The 22881-nt window shown below is 45.0% G+C and overlaps 1 protein-coding gene across 1 annotated transcript in view; it reads left to right on the top strand.

Annotated features, from left to right (window-relative positions):
• Nucleotides 1-22881, top strand: part of LOC119962322 (lactase-phlorizin hydrolase-like) — a 96252-nt gene that overhangs the window by 53585 nt on the left and 19786 nt on the right. The window contains exons 10-15 of the mRNA XM_038790303.1: nucleotides 4598-4888; nucleotides 8484-8682; nucleotides 9978-10180; nucleotides 12230-12339; nucleotides 13310-13444; nucleotides 20865-21088. Coding sequence (XP_038646231.1) covers nucleotides 4598-4888; nucleotides 8484-8682; nucleotides 9978-10180; nucleotides 12230-12339; nucleotides 13310-13444; nucleotides 20865-21088 — 1162 coding nt within the window. The remainder of the gene's footprint in view (nucleotides 1-4597; nucleotides 4889-8483; nucleotides 8683-9977; nucleotides 10181-12229; nucleotides 12340-13309; nucleotides 13445-20864; nucleotides 21089-22881) is intronic.

Genomic DNA, 22881 nt, shown 5'->3' with positions numbered 1-22881 from the left:
ACATCTTTGGGTTGAGACCCACACAGATATAGACATAGAACATAGACATAGAATTAGACATAGGCATAAAACATACAGTGCAGAATGAGTCCATTCAGCCCATCGTGTCTGCACTGACCCACTTAATCCTTCACTTCCATCCTAACCCCGTCATCCAATGACCCCTCCTAACCTTTTTGGACACCAAGGGCAATTTAGCATGGCCAATCCACCTAACCTGCACATCGTTGGACTGACACGGGGAGAATGTGTAAACTCCACAAACCAATATTTTCTCGAGGTTTATCAAAGCTATACCTTGAATTTAAAGCTCAGGGCCTGGATTCTCCGCCGTCAGGATGCTCCGTTTTGCCAGTGCCTGGGGGTTTCCCAACAGCGTGGGGCTGTCCCACAATGGGAAACCCCATTGACCGGCTGGCGTAACGGAGAATCCCGCCGGCGTGTCAAGGCAGAAAGGTGCCGCGGAGAATCCAGCACCAGGATCTTGTACTCTTTATTAACTGTTTTTTTCAACCTGCCCTGCCACCTTCAGTGATAAGTCTTACAACAGCAGGTTAAAGTCCAACAGGTTTGTTTCAATCACTAGCTTTCAGAGCGCAGCTCCTTCCTCAGGTGAGGAAGAGGTGTGATTCCAGAAACATATATATAGACAAAGTCAAAGATGCAAGAAAATTCTTTGAATGCGAGCATATGCAGGTAATTAAGTCTTTACAGATCCAGAGATAGGGGTAACCCCAGGTTAAAGAGGTGTGAATTGTCTCAAGCCAGGACAGTTGGTAGAATTTCGCAAGCCCAGGCCAGATGGTGGGGGGTGAATGTAATGAGACATGAATCAACGGTCCCGGTTGAGGCCGTACTGGCTATAAGTTTCTGCTCGGCGATTTTGCGTTGCCGTGCGTCCTGAAGGCTGCCTTGGAGAACGCTTACCCGGAGATCAGAGGCTGAATGGGTACCACCATTACACGTGAGAATACCACCCACCAGGTACACGGTACATACTTGTGCGACTCGGCCAACATTGTCTACCTGATACGTTGCATCTTTGAATTTGTCTATATATGTGTTTCTGGAACATACCTCTTCTTCACCTGAGCAAGGAACTGCGCTCCGAAAGCTAGTGATTTGAAACAAACCTGTTGGACTTTAACCTGGTGTTGTAAGACTTCTTACTGTGCTCACCCCAGTCCAACGCCGGCATCTCCACATCATGACCTTCAGTGATGTGTGCACATGCATCTCTCTGCTGTTGGTCCTCCTTTAGAATAAAACCCTTTATTTTATATGCCCCTCCTCATTCTTCCCACCAAAATAACTTCACACCTCTTTGCACTAAATTCCATCTGCCACTTGCCCACCCATTCCACAAGCCTGTCTGTGTCATCTTGAGGTTTATCACTATCTTCCTCACAATTCACAGTACGTCAAAGTTTTGTGTCATCATGTGCCCTGTTCGACCATATCTAGCTCAATAATATATATGAATGATTCCAACACCAACCCCTGGGAAACCTGCTGACTCCACTCTGATCACTGCCACTCTTTCTTTCCTGTCACTCAGCCAATTTTGTATCCATGTTGTTGCTGTGCCTTTTATTCCATGTGCTACAATTGTGCTGACAAGCCTGTGACGCGGCACTTTATCAAAATCCAATGAGCTGAGATTGCATGAAAATAAATGTATGTGCCCACAAAGGTTGTCAAAAAAAATTATAGGGCCTGTGGAGTGGCTGAAAGGATATTGCAAACTATTAGTATCTTTATCATTGAAAAATAAGGCATAAATGCTACTGAAAAAGTGCAGGGCTGCAATGGAGCATGCAGGCAAGTGACAGAGAAGTCAGTACTTGACCCTCTCTTTTATACTGAGTAAGGTTGTGATACAGAAGGGGAAATGCTGGAAAATCTCAGCAAGTCTGGCAGCATCTGTCAGACTTGAAAAGAGCTAATGTTTCGAGTCCGATGACTCTTTGTCAAAGCTTTGACAATGAGCTTTTGTATTAAAATTTTTTTGTATTTTTGTATTGTAAATGAGCATTTGTAATGAGCTTTGACTAAGAGTCATTGGACTCGAAACGTTAGCTCTTTTCTCTCCCTACAGATGCTGCCAGACTTGCTGAGATTTTCCAGCATTTTCCCTTTCGTTTCAGATTCCAGCATCCGCAGTAATTGGCTTTTATTAAGGTTGTGATACATATGGCAGTTGTGAGGAAGATTGTTCTGCTTGGCATTCCATAGTACCCTCCTCATAGGACAACCAGTTTAAAAACTTGAAAGATAAAATGTAAGAGCAAAGGTGCTCTTCACACCCACTGACTTACCGACCATGTCTGTGTACCCAACCTCTGTGGGTACTATTGGGCTGCCAACGCAGCGATGGTGCGTAAGTTGGTAATGGACGGGAAAGGGGCAGCATGGAAGAGGATGGAGATGGCGTCCTGTGTGGACACAAGCCTGGAGGCGCTTGTAACGGCGCCGTTGCCACTCCCTCCAATGAGGTATACCACGAGCCCGGTGGTGGCGGCTATCCTCAAAATTTGGGGGCAATGGAGGCGGCACAGGGGGGAGGTGGGGGTCTCGATGGGGTCCCCGATACGGGGGAACCACCGGTTTGTTCCAGGGAGAATTGATGGCGGGTTCCTGAGTTGGCACAGGGCAGGTGTTAGGAGGTTGAGGGACCTGTTTGTAGATGGGAAGTTTGCGAGCCTGGGTGAGTTAGAGGAGAATTTCGGGCTCCCCCCCCCCCCGGGAACATTTTTCGGTATATGCAGGTAAGGGCGTTTGCCAGGCGGCAGGTGGCGGGGTTCCCTCTGTTGCCCCCACGTGGGGTCCAGGACAGGGTGCTCTCGGGGGTGTAGGTTGGAGGGGGGAGGATTTCGGACATGTACCAAGTGATGCAGGAGGTAGACGAGGCCTTGATGGGGGAGCTGGAGGATAAATGGGAAGAGGAGCTGGGTGAGGAGATTGAGGAGGGGACGTGGGCGGATGCTCTGGAAAGAGTGAACTCCTCCTCTTCATGTGCAAGGCTTAGCCTCATACAGTTCAAGGTGCTACATAGGGCTCATATGACCGGGACGAGGATGAGTAGGTTCTTTGGGGGCGAAGACAGGTGTACTAGGTGCTCGGGGAGCCCAGCGAACCATGCCCATATGTTCTGGGCATGCCCAGCTCTGGGGGAATTTTGGAAGGACGTAGCAAGCACGGTGTCGAGGGTCAAGCCAGGCTGGGGTCTCGCAATATTTGGGGTTGCAGTGGAGCCGGGAGTGCAGGAGGCGAAAGAGGCCGGTGTTCTGGCCTTTGCGTCCCTAGTAGCCCGGCGGAGGATTCTTCTTCAGTGAAAGGATGCGAGGCCCCCAAGCGTGGAGGCCTGGATCAATGATATGGCGGGGTTCATCAAATTGGAGAGGGTGAAATTTGCCCTGAGGGGATCTGTACAGGGGTTTTTCAGGCGGTGGCAGCCTTTCCTAGATTTCCTGGCAGAACGGTAGGGGAAAAAGGCCGACAGCAGCAGCAGCCCGGGGGTGGGGGGGGGGGGGGGGGGGATCGTTTTGGTGGGTTGGGTTGAAGGGGCGTGTACATGTGTTCTTTGGTTATGGTGGGTGTTAATCTATTTCTTCTTTTTGTATTTAACGGGGGCTTGTTCTTTCTTGTTTTTCTTAGTTGTTAATAATTTTTTGTTAATATTTTCTGTTATTGATATTTTGTGAAAATCTGAATAAAAATTATTTATTTAAAAAAAGAATAGAATCATGGAACCCTGACAGTGCCGAGGAGGCCATTTTGTTCATCAAGTCTGTACTGACCATCTGAAAGAGCACTCTTACCTAGACCCAATCCCCCACACTGTCCCCATAACCCCACCTAACATCCACATCTTTGGACACTAAGAGGCAATCTAGCATGGCCAATCCACATAACCTGCACATCTTTGGACTGTGGGAGGAAACCGGAGCACCAGGAGGAAACCCACACAGACACGGTGAGAACGTGTAACCACCACACAGACAGTCACCCAATGAATCAGACGCGGGTCTCTGGCACTGTGAGGCAGCAATGCTAACCACTCTGCCACTGGCAAGCAAAGGGGAATGATAGGGACAACTGTGGTGCCATCTCACTTCATTCTGGTAAGCGCTTCTTGCATGAATTTGAACCCGCACCATAAAGACATGTTGTGGGGAAAAAATGTATCATATTTAATATCTGTTCATGCATGTGCCCAGCATTGCTGCTGAGTTGCTTAGTAAAGCAGTGTTGCAGTATTTAAGATCTACCACAAGATGTTGCTAGTGCACTACTCTTCATACAGATTAATTATTGACAATGAATTCACTCCACTAAATGGGCCACCTTGTTCTGAAGTTCAGTCCATAATATTTATATAGATATGTACTATTCAGAGTGCTTCTATCCTCATGGCTGATAGATGATGTTTTGCTGGTAGTTATGAATTGAGAAGGGGCAGATCTTGTGCTAATGAGTCTTTTTCTGAAGGGCAAAGAATGTTGAAATGTTCAGTATTCTATAGAAGTCATAATGCCAAGCAAATGTTTAAGGATATAAACAAATTGTGTATCTACTGTTATCTAATTGACTATAGATTGAAGGAGCTTGGAGAGCTGATGGAAAAGGACTTAGTATATGGGACACCTTCACTCATACTCCCTTAAAAGTGGGCAACGATGATACTGGAGATGTAGCGTGTGACAGCTATCACAAGATGGATGAAGATTTGGCTATTCTGAAAGAACTGAAAGTCAACCATTATCGCTTTTCCCTATCCTGGTCTCGCATTCTTCCAAATGGAACCACGGGATTTGTGAATGAAGTTGGATTAAACTACTATGTAAAGTTTATAGATGCTCTTCTTGCTGCTCAAATTAAACCTCAGGTATATATCACTAATTAATATAAATACATTTGTTGGGAAATAATGTATAAAGAATTAATGGAGCTAAACATGAAATGCAGTCACACAAAAAGCATTAAGTACACATACACTTTCAGTTTGGTCATTTTATCGGAACATTTCTCATTTGAAATGTATATTAAAGGAAACTTCTACTCAATTGAAAAAAAGATAAATATGAGCTTTCTTAAGGACTCAACTTCTTAAGGCAATCAGTAGTTGAACCATTCAGACCAGGCGGCAAGTTTAATCTCAGTCTACTCTGAATAAACTAAGCTAGTGAATGGTGGTTTAGAGGTTGCTGTTCCAGAGCAGAACTCCTGCTATTCCAGATCAGCACCCTTGCTGGAGAGCGTCTGTGTGTGGATAACATACGAGGGCAGCAGCCACATCATGAACAGCATGCAGCCATCGAACCTCCAGTCACCAGTTAGGCTCCCACAATAAGTTGGACAAGGTTCTGTTTTGGGGCAGAGTGGACATTGATCCAGCAGAGCCCAGCACAAAGCCAAACCCAGTCAGGAAGGTAGGAGCAGAGGGAAGAACATTGGTTGAAAAGAGCAGGACATAAAAGTTAATACTCAGGTAAAGACATTTTAGCCTGTGGTGAAACTGTTAAATTTAGAAAATGACAATGCTTCATTACACTTTTTCTCTTCGTTGCAACAGATTATTAGCTTTGAATAAATAGAATGGCCCAGTAATGACTAACATGGTGATCCAAGAACATTTGTCGAGGATAATAGATTTTTAATGAGTTTTAAAATATTGAAGGGCCTTCTTTTAATAACCTTGTGGTTATTAAAAACGATTGATTTTACAAGTCAGGAAGCAATACTTTATTTGACATTTGCTGGTTTTCAAGATGTGTCACTACATCCTGGGCGGGAGGTTTGTTAATAGGTTTTAAACTAGTGTGGCAAGGGGTAGGAACTGGAACAGCAGGCCAGTAAGTGTAGAGACTGGGGGAAAAGTGAGACTGAGATAAACATAGCACACGGAAAGAGCAGGCAGAGGGAAGCCTTGCAGGGCTCAGAGGGACTGTAGGTCTGGAGCGTGTTTGCTTCAACGCAAGAAGTGTAAGAGATAAGACAGGTGAACTGAGAGCCTGGATTATTGCATGGAACTATGATATAATTGCAATTATGGAGACATGGTTAAAGGAGGGACAGGACTGGCAGCTTAACATTCCGGGATATCTTTGATTTAGACAGGACAGAAAGGGAAACAAAAGAGATGGGGTGGTTGCATTGCTGATTAGGGAGCAGATCGCAGCTGTGTTGAGGGAGGACACATTGGTGGGATCCTGTAGTGAGGCATTATGGGTGGAGCTCAGGAATAAGAAGGGTGAAATCACAATGTTGGGAGTGTACAATAGACCTCCCAAAAGCCCCCAGGAGACAGAGGAGCAGTTGTGTAGTAAGATAATGAAAAGGTGTGAAAAAAGCAGGGTAGTTGTGATGGGTGACTTTTACCTTCCCCCGTATTGACTGGGAATCCCTTATAGCCAGCGGCTTGGATGGAGAGAAATTTGTTAGATGTGTCCAGGAGGGCTTTTTGATACATTATGTTAATACAACCAGGGAGGGGGCCATACTAGACTTGGTACTGGGTAATGAACCAGGCCAGGTGATTGATGTTTCAGTGGGGGAGCATTTTGGGCTTAGTGACCGTGATTCCATAAGATTTCAAGTAGTCATGGATAAGGACAAAAGTGTCCCGTGGGTGAGGGTGTTTAATTGGGTGAGGGCCAATTACATCCAAATTAGACAGGAACTGGGGAATGTGGATTGGGAGCAACTATTTGAAGCCAAATGCACGTCTGACATGTGGGAGGCTTTTAAAGCCCAGTTGATTGAAGTGCAGGACAGGCATGTCCCCGCAAAAATAAAGGATAGAAATGGCAGGATTCGGGAACCATGGATAACAAAGGAAATTGTACGCCTAGTCAAAAGAAAAAAGGAAACATACAATAGGTCTAGGCAGCTAAGAACTGACAAAGCCCTTGAGGAGTACAGTGAAAGTAGGAAGGAACTTAAATGTGGAATTAGGAGGGCTGAAAGGGCCTATGAAATGTCTTTAGCAAACATGGTCAAGGAGAATCCCAAGGCTTTTTATGAATATATTAGGAGCAAGAGGGTAGCAAGAGAAAGAGTAGACCCACTCAAGGACAATGGGGGGAAGTTGTGCGTGGAACCACAAGAAGTGGGTGAAATCCTTAATGGGTACTTTGTATACGGTATCCACCAGGGAGAAGGACATGATGGATGTTGAGGTCAGGGATAGGTGTGTGAACGATCTTAGGAATGTCAATATATCAAAGGAGGAAGTGTTGATTATCTCCCCGGGGCTGGATGGGGCCTAACCCAGGGTACTGCGGGAGACAAGGGGAGAAATAGCTGGGGCCTTAACAGATATCTTCATATCCTCCATGACCACAGGCGAGGTTCCGGAGGACTGGAGAATAGCCAATGTTATTCCCTTATTTAAGAAAGGAAGCAAGGATAATCCAGCAAATTATAGGCCGATGGGGAAGCTTTTGGAAAAGATACCGAGGGACAGGATTTATGCACATTTGGAGGAAAATGGTTTGTTAGTAACAGGCAGCATGGTTTTGTACAGGGAAGCTCATGTCTCATCAACTTGATTGAGTTTTTTGAAGAGGTGACGAAGATAATTGATGAGGGAAGAGCTGTGGATGTAATTTATGTTGGCTTTAGTATGGCATTTGACAAGGTCCCACATGGCAGACTGGTACAAAGTTCCAGTACAAGTTCCCTTAGGAACATTAACATACAGAGGGATCTGGGTGTGCAGGTCCACAGTTCCCTAAATCAACACAGGCGGCCAAGGTGATTAAGAAGACATACGGCATGCTTGCCTTCATCACCTGGGGCATTAAGTACAGGAGTTGGGAGATCACGTTGTAGCTGTACAAAACATTAGTTAGGCCACATTTGGAGTATTGCGTGCAGTTCTGGTCATCACATTATCAGAAGGATGTGGAAACCGGAGGCTGAGGGGAGACCTGATAGAGGTCTACAAAATTATGAGAGGCATAGACAGGATGGATAGCCAGAGGCTTTTTCCAAGGGTGGAAGTGTCAATTATAAGGGGGCACAAGTTCAAGGTGAGAGGGGGGAAAGTTTAAGGGAGATGTGCGAGGTAGGTTTTTCACACAGAAAGTGGTGTGTGCCTGGATCGCGCTGCCAGAGGATGTGGTGGAAGCAGGCACATTAACAACATTTAAGAGGCACCTGGATGGGTCCATGAATAGGAAGGAAATAGAGGGATACGGAGCGAGTAAGGGCAGAAGGATTTTTTTCAGTTAGGGCATCACGATCGACACAGGCTTGAAAGGGCTGAAGGGCCTGTTCTTGGGTTGTACTTTCTTTTTATTCTTTGTTGTACCATTTTCTCTTGTATGTTGCTGTCAAAAGATTGGGGAAGTATTTTGAACATTAAGATTGAGGTATAAAATATCCTATTTTACAAAACTGTGGCCACTTTATCCGTTAAAAAGTGAAAAAATGGTGAATACTCCAGTTTATAATTATTAACTATTGGTTATCTGCAGGTTACGCTTTATCACTGGGATCTGCCTCAAGCTCTACAAGATGTGGGTGGCTGGGAAAATCGTAGCACCATTGACCGATTTGTGGAATATGCTAATTTCTGCTTTAAAAGATTGGGTGACAAGGTCAAGTTCTGGATAACCTTGAATGAGCCTTACAACACAGCACTCCTTGGTTATGGCTACGGCACAGCAGCACCAGGTATCGTATATGCACTGTGTACTTTTTTAGTCTCGTGTATGTGCATCATTCATGTCAAAGCTTTTCGGAGAAAATACTGCCTAAATAACGTTGAACATTTTCCAGAAGTTGTAATGTGGACAATAATTTTCTTAACTTTTTTTCAAAATTTAGAATATCCAATTCTTTTTTTTTTCCCAATTAAGGGGCAATTTAGCATGGCCAATTCATCACCCAGCACATCTTTTTGGGTTGTGGGGGTGAAACCCACGCAGACACGGGGAGAATGTGAAACCTCCACATGGACGATGACCCAGGGCCAGGATCAAACCCGAGTCCTCAGCGCCGTGACGTAACAGTGCTAACTTCTGCACCACCGTGCCGCCCTCTCAATATTTTTTTCCATGAATTCCCTTTGCATCTTGCAGTTTGTGTCTCTAAGTGACTTCACTGGCCTTAAGTTAACAGTATGTTGAACTTCAACAATTTTGTAAGACCAATTAGTCTTGCATATCCAACAGTCCAATCCAGCTGAGTTGGACTTGGGGCTTGCCTCCTCACCTGGTATAAATTCACAACATAAACTGTGACCTTCAAATAATCAAGGATGCTACCCGGAGAAGAAGATAGCTCTTTGTGACAGGTGAGTTTGAATAAAAAGGGCTTCCTAGATCCAAAACTGATTCATCTGATTCACATATTAGTTCAGACTTCCATGTCACCAGGCTAAATGTTTTATCATTTATTTAAAATCTCTCAGGGAAAATAGATGCCAGTTAGAAACACGGCAACCAATGGGATATCAGTTTTGTGTTGATCACACCATATCTGGTGCTGTAGGAACTTATAATGCAAGATGCTATAAGATCCCACTGAAGAGCTGAGTGTAATGGTTAATAGGAATGCACCTAATGCCATCAATTTTAACTCAACCATTCTAGTTGGGAATCCACAGGATTGGATAGAACTCCTGTTTTATAGCCTACCTAATATTTCTTTCTATTAACTTCAATAAAGAAGTTACCAACTCCATGCAACCGACCCCATGAGTTTTGCCATGAGCAAGTGAGATAAATTTTCCCTCAAAATTCCCATACTTTGATAAAACGTGTATTTTTCTGTTAATGGTATTACCAACTGCCTTAATTATAGCAATATACTGTTATAACTCCAAAATAGCTTTGTCATGAAAGTGTGGTTTTGATGCATCACAAGTTTCATCACGTATTTGTGACGGGTGTATACTATCTGTTTTATTCTAAAAAGTATGAAACTCTTTTTTTAATTTAATGAACCACCATCTCTTGTGTTTTAAGGTATTGGCACAAGATTAGGCAGAGCTCCTTATGTTGTTGGTCACAATCTAATCAAAGCTCACGCTGAGGTTTGGCACTTGTACAATGAAACGTATAGACCACAACAGGGAGGGCTGATCTCCATTACTATCAATTCCGATTGGGTTGAGCCGAGGAATCCGTATAAACAGGAAGATATTGATGCTGCAACTAGACATTTGATGGTAAGAAACAATCTAGTTTTAGCTTACATCTTATTTAGTTAAATAAGCTGGACTCCGTGAAAAAGTGGAAAATAAATAGCACCCGTTCCTGCTGCTGATGATTGTCCCGGTTTGGCGGGTGCATGTTTGAACAATAAGTCAAGATTTTGTGGTCACTGGTGAACCATTATATTTGCACTTGCCCTTAGAGTCTATATGGACTTTTGTCATGGAACTTCTTGTCAGCCAACTGCTTAGAAAGTATGGAGCACTCTTCAAAGCATCTGGGACCTATGAACAACGCAATCAACTGTGTCCTTAACCCGTCCACCGGGATAGGGTGGTGGCAATTGATCCACTTAGGTGGCCAATTAAAGACCACCTCTCATGCCTATGGTCATATAGCCTGCATTAGGAGTGCTCACTGCCTTTTGGGGAGATTATCCGGTAAACCCTGGCTGCCTCCCACTGGGTTCTGGGGGTGGTGGTCCTCTTTATGGGCATTCCCCAGAATCCACAGCTATGACTGATTGGCTGGTAGCTCTGGCAGTATTTATGTTATTATGAATTAATAAAAAACATTTTGGATACATGAAGGAATTCTTCATTATTTTTTCTCTTGTGCATTTATTACTCATTCACCTAATAGGTTAGACATGTTTTCTGCTTTCAGACTTTCACTATCCTGTGTATTCTCCTATCTGTATGATACCTTCTTGCTTCACATTATACTTCCAACACGACTTGAGAACTCAACAAAAATGTTCTATTGTTTTCTGGTTTCTCAGTAATGGTTTTCTTTCTTTTGGATCACACACATTTTCCACAATACTCTCAATGCATTAATGAGCAGGACTGTAGATGTCCCCATTGGCCAACTATTTTGGTAGACGTTAACATTCACTCGGTGATTCGAACTTGGCTACTTATTCGCAGACCTTCAACACACAGGTGATTCAACAGTGATGGAACGCACCATTCTGAATTTAGTTCCTCATTCCAGAAATGCCAGTCTGAATTTTGCACTGGAGCATATCCACTTTGCAGGAACTGACTGTCCCCAGCCTACCCTCGTAAACAAGGCCATCCTGCAGCAATAACGTGCTGGTCGAGGTGAGAGTAGGACCTCCGCCCCCTCAGTGGGAGAAAATCTTGCCCTTGAGAGCAAATCTGATTGGCTGGTAGCTCTGGCAGTCCCATCAGTAGTGGGTGATCCTGGTTCTGCAGACTGATGAGCCATCAATTGAACGCGAGTTGCTGTACAAAAGTTAGGCTTTAATAAGCTAGAACTTAGCCCTGCGGGACTACAATAAATGGACGACCGCCGGGCGTTCTGACTATTTATACCTCGGTATGGAGGCGTGGTTAACTCAGCCTCTCGACCAATCGGAGAGCCGTCACATGACTGGTCTCAACCAATCGGTCGAGAGGCACATGACTGACCAGGGCCAATGGTAAGCCGGTGTTCTGCACCAATGGCAGACAGCTATGCAAATCATACCACCACACAGACAGGCCTCCGGACACACCCAGGTAAGATCCTGGTTTTGGAATGGGAAAGACTGGGGAGCCTGAGGCTCCCTATCATATTTGGAGGGACAGAACGAGGGGTGGGAAGCAAGTTGGTGGGCTTGCCACCCCAGATATTTTATGTGTCCCCCCGTGGAAAACAGGCCCAATAGTCTGGCCCAACATTTCATTATAGAATCAGATTTCAGAGTTCTCACAATGTGAGCAAGGCTCCTTTAGGACTCGACAGTCCAGCTTCAAAAATCACAGCTTGAAAGGAATGCATCCACCACATCTCAGTTTGTCTATACACCCTGTGAGACAACTATTTAAATAGAAAATAGGACACTTTAAATGACTATACTGCAGATATTAATTTTATGTCCTGAGTCATAATCATTGAGCATTTGTTTAATCATTGGACAGTTTGATTTCACATATTTCATTTGTAATTAATGACATATCCACTAATTTATTTTGACATGAATTGTATGACTGCTGAAAAAGGCTACAGAGTCAGGACACTGTTGAAGTGTAATTTTATGCTTTTTGTTATTTTAGTTTTATGGCGGGTGGTTTGCCTATCCAATTTTCAAAAATGGTGATTACAATGAGGTGATGAAAGCTCGTGTGAGAGAGAAGAGTTTGGCTCAAGGTTTGCCTAAATCTCGGTAGGCAATTACATTTTTCAATGACTCAAGTATTTAAAATGGTATCGCACAGCTAGATGTTAGCAAATTGCTTTGATTTGTCTATTCGCTGAGAGTATGCAGAAATGTTCTCTGATTCGCCAACACATATTACTTTAATGCTATAACTTGGAGCTTTCTTTTAAATCAAGTATGATACTGAAAATGATCCAAGTCTATTGAATTTATACTTTTTAAAGGTTAATTTATGGTGTGTGGGCATCGCTGGCTGGGACAGCATTTATTGTCCATCCCTAATTGCCCTTGGACTTAGTGACTTGCTAGGCCAATTCAGAATCAACCACATTATCGATGTCAGTGACCTGGATTTTCTGGCCCGCAATGCCAGCAATGCGGATCGCCTTATCCAACTGTATCCCTCTACAAAATCTGTGCATGATGCCACAGTGGTTAGCACTGCTGCCTCACAGCACCAGGTTCAATTCCAGCCTTGGGTGACTGTCTGCATGGAGTCTGCATATTCTTCTTGTGTCTGTGTGGGTTTCCTCCGAATGTTCCGGTTCCCTCCCACAGTGGGTAGTGGGCCGAGGTAGGTTGCTCTTTCAGAGGGTCGGTGCAGACTCGATGAATGGCCTCCTTCTGCACTGTACGAAATCTGTGATTTTATCATTCTATGCTCAAACGAAAATAATTTTAAATAAAAACATCTGCAGTGTGGATATCTGGGGCTGTTTAGCACAGGGCTAAATCACTGGCTTTGAAAGCAGACCAAGCAGGCCAGCAGCACGGTTCGTTTCCCGTAACATCCTCCCCGAACAGGCGCCGGAATGTGGCGACTAGGGGCTTTTCACAGTAACTTCATTTGAAACCTACTTGTGACAATAAGCGATTTTCATTTTTCATTTCATTTCAAATGTCATATGTTTAATAGACTCTGGTCAGAGAAACAATGTTTGTGATACTTGAATATCTATTAATATTATCTTTTCAGACTCCCTGAATTTACTGAATCTGAAAAAAAAAGGATTAAGGGAACATATGACTTTATGGGATTTAATCACTACACCACAGTGTTGGCATTCAATTTCGATTTTGGAAATGCTATTCCAATGTATGATGCCGATAGGTATGAGTTTTGATAATAGAAAATAGCAAGAACAAATGATCAGACTTAAATGTTGCATTTTTGCAAAATCTCTCTCCAATGCCTCTCCTCCATCATTCCCCTTACGTGGTTGTTTTTCTAATGTCAAGTCCACAATTTCCCCCAAAACAGCAGCAATAGGACTACAATCAGCTTCAGCACCATCACAAACTTTGCTGATTCCATCCATTGCGAAGTCATTCTCTTTGCTTCAACCAAGTTAGTCACAATCTTCCAAAAGCAAATATACCTCCGTTTCACTGTGGACGTCCAATCCCTCTACACCTCCATCCCCACCAGGTGGCTCTTGGGGCTCCTTGAGCAGCGGGTGAACAGTACCCGTCCACCACTACTCTGCCTCGCTGCACTTGTTCTCTCACACAACAGTTTCTCCTTTAACTTGACTCACTTCCTGCAATAAAAGGTTATGGTACCCACATGGGCCTCAGCCAAGCCTGTCCTTTTGTGAGGTATGTGGAACATTCCTTGTTCCAGCCATACTCAGACCCTCTCCCACAACTCTTTCTCCATAACATTGATCTCTATATCGGTGTCATTTCATACTCTCATTTGGCCCTGGAAAAATTAACGATTTTGCTTCCAATATCCATCCCTCTCACCTACACGTGGTCCTTCTCCAACACTTCCCTTCCCTCCCTTGATCTCTCTATCTGCATTTCTTTTTAAAAAAAAGATATTTTAGTCCAAACATGTTCAACATAGTAAGACATAATATCCAACAGTTTGTACATTTTTTCCCCATTTACTCTCCTCCCCTCCCCCACCCCACGACAAACAGCTCCTCAACTAAAGTCATGAATAGCCTCCACCGTACCTTGAAGCCCTCCTCAGACCCCCTTTGGGCAAATTTGATTTTCTCCAATCTGAAAAATTCGTACAGATCCCCCAGCCATGCCGTGATCCCCGGCAGCGTAGCCGACCTCCAATTCAAAAGTATCCGTCGCCGGGCAATCAGAGATGCGAAGGCCACAACATCGGCCCTCTTCCCCTCCTGCAGCTCCAGCCCCACCGACACCCCAAAGATTATCACCATGGGCTCCAGCTTCATCTCAAACCCTACAATCCTCAATAGGTTCCTAAACATCGCCTCCCAAAAGTTCTCCAACACCTCACACCACACACATGGGCACCGGCCAGCCCACTCCCACACCTATCGCATCCCACTCATCTGTACCCGAGTCATGTGGACCTTATGCACCACCTTAAACTGTATAAGACTCATCCTTGCACAGGAGGAGATTGAGTGCACTCTGCATACTTCGCACCAAAGACCCCATCCTATCTCACTTCCTAAATCCTCCTCCCACTTCCCCTAGATCCTTTTCACTAAGGTCGTTCCTTGCTCTCCCAACCACCCATTTATGTCCCCAATCCTATAATCCTCCTTCATCTGGGAGCAACATTTTCTCCAAAAGCGTATATTCCAGTACAAAGAACAAAGAACAAAGGAAAGTACAGCCCAGGAACTGGCCCTTCGGCCTTCCAAGCCTGCGCCGACCATGCTGCCCGTCCTAAAGTTAAAACTTCTGCACTTCCTGGGTCTGTATCCCTCTATTCCCATCCTATTCATGTATTTATCAAGATGCCCCTTAAATGTCACTATCGTCCCTGCTTCCACCACTTCCTCCAGCAGCGAGTTCCAGGCACCCACTATCCTCTGTGTAAAATACTTGCCTCGTACATTGCCCCTCTCACCTTAAACCTATTCCCCCTAGTAACTGACCTGAGGGAATGAAGGCAGCTCCTTGCGCGCAAAGCCCCGCACCTGCCAGTATCTGAACTCACTCCCCAGTGGTAACTCGAACTTTTCCCGCCGTTCCTCTAGCCCAGCAAACCTCCACAAACATATCCATGACCAATATTACCCTTCCTCCCTCCATCTCCTCTCCATCCCATCCACCCCCCCCAGCACAAACCTATGATTCCCACACAATGGAATCATCACCGAAATGACCCCCGTTTTGAAGTGTCTCCTCAGCTGCTTCCGAATTTTTATGGACGACTCCACCACCAGACTGCTTGTGTGCTTCCTCAGGGTGAACGGCAATGGGGCCGTCATGAGGGCCCTTAGGCTTGGCCCCTCGCAAGACCTCCCCACCTCCACCCCACCCTCCATCATCTCACCGTTTCCACGTTCTCTGCCCAATAATAATGCAACAAATTTGAGAGCCCCAGCCCCCCTTCCCACCTCTGCCTTTGCAACAGGGCCCTCTTTACCTTTGGTCCCCTCTGTGCCTGCACAAATTCTGAGATTAAAGCATCTGCTTTCTGATAATAGGATTTGGGGAGGAAAATCAGGAGGGATTGAAACACAAACAGGAATCTTGGCAGTATGTTCATCTTTACCACCTGTACCCTCCCCGCCAATGCCAGGTGCAGAATGTCCCATAGTTTCCCCCTTAACCCTCCTCCACCAACCCTGTCAAATGCCACCTATGCATCGTGGCCCATTCATGCGTTATCTGGATCCCCGGATACTGGAACCTCTCCCCCGCTACCTTAAATGCCAGAGCCCCCAGGTTCAGCCCCAGCGTGTTCACTGAGAACACCTCGCTTTTCCCAACATTCAATTTATAGCCCGAGAAGGCCCCAAACCTCTGTCTTCATTTCCATAAGTCCATAAGACATGGGAGCAGAATTAGGCCACTCAGCCCATTGAGTCTGCTCTGCCATTCAATCATGGCTGATATTTTTTTCATCTCCATTCTCCTGCCTTTTCCCCCCTCATTACAAACCCACCAACTTCCACAGCTACCTCAACTCCAGCTCCTCACACCCTGCTGCTTGTAAGGAATCCATCCCATTCTCCCAGTTTTTCCGGCTGTGCTGCATCTGTTCTGATGGTGCCGCTTTCAAAAACAGCACTTTTTCCACCCTTATTCTCAACCAAGGTTCCCCCCCCCCCCCCCCCCCCCCCCCCCCCGCTGTGGTTGACAGGACACTCAACTGTGTCTGACCCATCGCCTGCAACTCTGCCCTCCCCCCATTCCCCTCCGACCCAGAACCAGGATAGGATGCTTTCCTTTCTTTTTATCCCACCGGCCTCTGCATTTAAAGGAGCTTTCTCCTCCATGATTCCACTCCCAAACACAACTTCCTTTCATCCTCCCTATCACCCCTCAGCATTCCGCAGGGACCACTCCCTCCATGCCACCTCTATTACCCCCAACTGGGGGTACCCGGACGAGCACTCGGGTCTTGCGTGGATCAGCTGGTGGGGGTATTCGCAGACATCTTCAACCTCTCTTTACAACAATCTGTGGTCCCTATCTGCTTCAAGAAGATGACCATCATCCCTGTACCAAAAAAAAGCCAAGCAGCGTGCCTTAATGACTATCGTCCAGTGGCTCTGACATCCATCATCATGAAGTGCTTCGAAAGGTTAGTCATGGCACGAATCAACTCCAGCCTCCCGGATTGCCTTGATCCACTACAGTTCGCCTACCGCTGCAACAGGTCCACAGCAGACGCCATCTCCTCGCACTCTAGACGCACTCTACCCTGGAACACCCAGATAGCAAAGACACCTATGTTAGACTCCTATTTATCGACTACAGCTCAGCCTTCAACACCATCATTCCAACGAAACACATCTCCAAACTCCTTGGCCTTGGCTTCTCCATCCGCGACTGGATCCTGAACTTTCTAACCCACAGGCCACAATCAGTAAAGAGAGGCAACAACACGTCCTCCACGATCATCCTCAACACCGGTGCCCCACAAGGCTGTGTTCTCAGCCACCTGCTATACTCTTTATACACCTATGACGGTGTGGCCAAAGACCCCTCCAACTCAATTTTCAAATTTGCTGATGACACCACCGTAGTGGGTCAGATTTCAAACAATGACTAGACAGAGTACAGGAGTGAGATAGAGAATCTAGTGAACTGGTGCGACGACAACAATCTCTCCCTCAATGTCAATGAAACGAAGGAGATTATCATTGACTTCAGGAAGCGTAGTGGAGAACATGCCCCTGTCTACATCAATGCAAATGAGGTAGAAAGGGTCGAGAGGTTAAAGTTTTTAGGTGTACAGATCACCAACAGCCTGTCTTGGTCCCCCCATGCCGACACTATAGTTAAGAAAGCCCACCAACGACTCTACTTTATCAGAAGACTGAGGAAATTTGGCATGTCACCACGACCCTCACCAACTTCTACAGATGCACCATAGAAAGCATTCTTTCATTTCATTTCATTTTCATAACATTATATTCTGAAGTCTCTCCTTCCTTCCCTATGTATGGTATGCATTGTTTGTACAGCATGCAAGAAACAATACTTTTCACTGTATACCAATACATGTGACAATAATAAATCAAATCAAATCAAACCCTTCATGTCCTTCGCATGGCACCTTCCCATGTAATCTCAGAAGGTGCAATACCTGGCCTTTTATCTCCTCCCTCCTCATTGTCCAGGGGCCTAAACACTCTTTTCAAATGAAGCAGCATTTCAATTGCATCACCTTCCATTTGATCTACTGCATGTCCTAATGTGGTCTCCTCAAAATTGGGGAGACTGAACACAAACTGGGTAAACGCTTTGGGGAACACTTTCGCTCAATCCGAAAGCATGACCCCAATATTCCGGTTGCTTGTCATGTCAACTCCGCATCTTTCTTTCATATCCACATGTCCGTCCTTGGCCTGCAGTAATGCTCCAATGAAACCCAATGCAAACTGGAGGAACAACATCTCATCTTCCGTATATGCGCGTTACAGCCTTCTGGATACAACATTGTGTTCAACAGCTTGAGACTGTGGCCTTTCTCTTCCATCTTTGCCCTTTTTGTTCTTTGTTTCATTGGTTTGTCCCAATGAAATATTTTATTGAATCATTTGTAATTTTCACAGTTTAACACATTAACATTTCGTAAACAACCGCATGGTCCGACACAAGCAAAACACTTAAAGAACAAAAAACAGGAACCAACGTCCTGTACTACCCCCGCCCTATCCCCTAATTACCCGTATACTAAGTTCCCTGTCCTTATCTAACATTGCCATGCCTCCTGTTTTCCCCCTCCATACCCCCCCCCCCCCCCCCCCCCCCCCCCCCCCTTTCCGCTGACGTTCAATTTTCTTTGAAGAAATCAATGAACGGCTGCCATCTCCGGGCGAACTCCTGAATTGATCCTCTCAAAGCGAACTTGATTTGTTCCAGACTGAGAAACCCTGCTATATTGCTGACCCACACTCCTGACTTCAGGGGCTCCGAGTCCCTCCATCCCAGCAAAATCCGTCTCCGGGCTACCAAAGAGGAGAAGGCCAGGACATTGGCCTCCCCCCCCCCCCCCCCATGGCCCCTGGATCTTCCAATATCCCAAATATTGCTAGTTCTGGACTCGGGGTTACCCTCCCTTCCAGGACTTCTGACACAACGTCCGCAAATCCCTGCCAGAATTTCCTCCATTTCGGACATGCCCAAAACATATGTACATGGTTGGCCTTGCTACCCCCACACCGCCCACATCTTTCCTCCACCTCTTCAAAGAGCCTGCTCATCTGGGCTCCCGTCATGTGGGCGCTGTGGACCTCCTTGACCTGGATCAAGCTAAGTCTGGCACACAACGAGGATGAATTGGCTCTCTTCAAGGCTTTTTCCCACAGTTCAAGTTCCAACTCTCCTCCCGGCTCCTCTTCCCACTTCCTCATCACCTCCCTGATAGGGGCCCCTTCCCACTCCACCAACTCCTTGTATATCTCCGAAACCCTCCCCTCTCCAACCCCTGTTTTTGAATTCTATGATTCTATATCGGCATCTTTTTCCAGCCTTATTTCCCCTCTCCAACACTATATTCATCTGACTCTGGTCTTTTGTGTTTTCCCTCTTCAGGTTCCTTAATTTCCCACTGATAGCACAGCTTCAACCATCCTGTTATATTACCATTCATGGTAATATGTTGTGTTCTTTGTCTTTTCTTCCAGAATGATCCGATGTATTGTTGACAAAGAATCCACCAATCAAAAGATTGAAACAAAACTAAGTTATTATAATATTATTAATTAAATGAAGTTTGAACACTCTACTGAGCTACAGATAATAATTAAGTAATATTGAATCTGTCTAGCAGTACTCAATAATCTAAGTAGTCACTAACTACTATGATCTAACCTCTTGTTAACTCTGTCTTATCTAATCTTCTTATGCTGTCACCATGCTTTCTCCTTATGCTACTCCCAGAATTCCCTCAGGGTCTGACTTGAATACAGAGAAGTGTTAGCACCCTCTTGTGTTTGATTAACACAGTGATGTAATAATTAACCCTTCACTAACCTGACTATATACATATCATTACACATCTATTTTCTTATCGCCCATCTTAAACCTCTCTGATTTTCTATTTCTCTATCTTTCAAAGCTGCTCAAGACCCCCTCCTGATCAAGCTTTTGATCATCAGCCTAATTCTCAAGGTGGCTGGACGTTAATTTTCCCTACTCCTAACTGAGAAGCACCTGTGTATCTTCTTGATATTGATAAATGCATGTTATCGGCCACATTCACAAAACCATTGGGGTGGCAATAAGGGAAACATACCAGCAATTTGGGTTGGCATTCGATCAGTTTCGTGCTGTAAATGCAGTGGAAACTGGTGGAAATCCTTGCGAAGCATTGTAAATGGTGTTTAATAATATGCTTCTTTTGCAAAGTACAATAATATTGATGATGTGTTTTGTTCAGCATAGACTCCGGGAACATTTAGGAAAGATATTGGGTCAATTTCAACAAACTAAAACCAACATTAATGGGGAAGTTCCAGTCTGCAAACTTACAGCCCAATTCATAGCAGCAATGAACTACCCTGCCGTTTCACATGTCACCATCCAAAGCCTGCCTACTTCAAGCAATGGGCCCCTCTTAATATGCGATCCTAGTCTTGGGACGAACATCGGATTTTTGTGCCATTTCAGGAGAAGCATGTTGAAGCATACATAGATTCACTTGCAGTGCAGCCAAATAAGTAATGAAAAACAAAGTTTGAAATAATGTTTTGAGTTCTGTAATCTGAGTTGCTGTCACGCCAACTCTCCTTACCCCAGAGGTTGTGACACCTCCCTGTACTGAGCTTGCTGCTAGTCCAATGTCCTCCCTGATAGCTGACCGGCCTGAATCAAGCTAGCTGCTTGAGGGTATACCTTTGCGGTGGGTGCCTGCGCATTGCTGGTACCATTTAATTGAAGCCAGGGCCTCAAAATGTCTCTCGCCTCTTCATCCCTGTAATGAGAAAAACTGAGGCCCATTAATCTGCAGCACTACAATTATAAAGACAATAGAAAGAAATGGAAGATAGTTTTTCTTGCTTCTAATGTATTCACCTCCACTTAAACTCAGGATAACTGTCTGTTGTGTAAACTAATCAATTCCCTATTTCTAGAGGAACCGGGACTACAGTAGACCGCAGCTGGCTTAATTCTGGATCTTTCTGGCTGAAAGTAACTCCCTGGGGTTATAGGAGAATTCTTAACTGGATTAAGAAAGAATTTAACAACCCTCCTATTTACCTGACGGAAAATGGAGTTTCGGAGCATGGGGATCGAGGCCTCAATGACACGTGGAGAATCAGCTATCATAAAAGTTATATAAATGAGGTTTTAAAAGGTAGAGTATGTTTAATAATTATTCTTATTATTATTTTCATGTACGTTTTATAGACGCCTTGCCTGTTCATATTGGGAACGAAAACAACAAATGTCAGGCGCAATTCACCCAAAGGATTTCCAAGTGTCGGACACATGCCAACGCCATGTAAGAGCAAGGCACACAAAAAGTGGCTCCCGGCAGCATCTTTGTTATTGATCCCGTTTACCCTATTTTTCACAATGTTTTGATGTCCAAGCTGGGGTTGTTGAGTGGTTGGACTCTTTCCCCATAGTGGTATGCCGGAATAATCGACTAAAATGCCCAATAGTTTGAAGGTAGCCTGTTGAAGGAGGGTGGAGGAGGAAAGCTGGCCACTGCACTGCCAAATGTTTCCATGTCCAATGCCTGAAAAATGCTGCGGGCAATGGAGAGTGCTGGGGGGCTTCCCATTTTGGCACCTTTTGTAAGATCTGAAGCTGGTCTTGTGATGGTGTATTGCTGATGCAACGTCATGACGCTGTATTTTCTGTTCGTATGGGGGTTGCCCATCCAATTTGTGAGTGTAAAATCCAGAATTATAGAATGGCTACTACTTAAAGGCAGCCGATTGTTCAGGTACATGTTTTCCATGTTTGCTTTGATTCAATTTATCTGGTCCAGATCCATTCTTACCCCCATTGAAGTTGGCTTTCCCAAGGCTAACTTTAAAAAAAAAAAAACTGATTTGATTTATTGTCACATGTACCGAAGTGCAGTGAAAAGTAATTTTCTGTGGTCAAGGGAACGTACACAATACGTACATAGTAGATGATGCACGATCAATCACTACTGAAGCGAGATTGTAGTCCAATTGAAGGCTTTAATGAACATGTAGTTACCCCAGCAGCTCCAGTACAGAATGACTGCTGTGGGTGAAACACAGATTCGTATGCTCCGCCTGCTGGGCAGAACCAGCAGGCAGCTTCTACCACTCATACTACAGTATAAGGTACATCCCACCTAGGTACTGCGATACCCCTAATATAGCCTACCACAGTAGACAAAAAGAATAATCCACAGAGAACATTGACAAATGGTACATCGACAAACAGTGATTGGTTACAGTGCGGAACAAGGGGCCAAACAAAGCAAATACTCATGTAGCATAGGGCATTGTGAATAGTGTCCTTACAGGGAACAGATCAATCCGAGGGAGAGTCATTGAGGAGTCTTGTAGCTGTGGGGAAGAGGCTGTTCCTATGTCTGGATGTGCGGGTCTTCAGACTTCTGTACCTTCTGCCTGATGGAAGGGTCTGGAAGAAGGCAATGCCTGGGTGGGAGGGGTCTCTGATAATGCTGTCTGCCTTCCTGAGGCAGCGGGAGGTGTATACAGAATCAATGTGGGGGTGGCAAGCTTGTGTGATGCGTTGGGCTGAGTTCACCACACTCTGCAGTTTCTTGCGATCTAGGACCAAGCAGTTGCCATACCAGGCTGTGATGCAGCTGGATAGGATGCTCTCTATCACACATCTGTAGAAATTTGTGAGAGTCGATGCAGATATGCCAAATTTCTTTATCTTTCAATGTGAGTGGACCAGGACAGACTGTTGGTGTTGGTGACCCCCAGGAACTTAAAGCTATCGACCATCTCCACTTCGGAGCCATTGATGCAGATGGGAGTGTGTGTTCTTCTACGCTTCCTGAAGTCGATGATTAGTTCCTTGGTCTTTCTGACATTTAGAGAGAGGTTGTTTTCGGTACACCATGCAACCAAATGATTGATCTCCCTCCTGTAATCTGATTCATCGTTGTTTGAGATACGGCACACCACA

This window comes from Scyliorhinus canicula, chromosome 2 (assembly GCF_902713615.1).
Source record: "Scyliorhinus canicula chromosome 2, sScyCan1.1, whole genome shotgun sequence".
NCBI lineage: Eukaryota > Metazoa > Chordata > Chondrichthyes > Carcharhiniformes > Scyliorhinidae > Scyliorhinus > Scyliorhinus canicula.
This window is presented reverse-complemented; position numbering and strand designations above follow the sequence as displayed.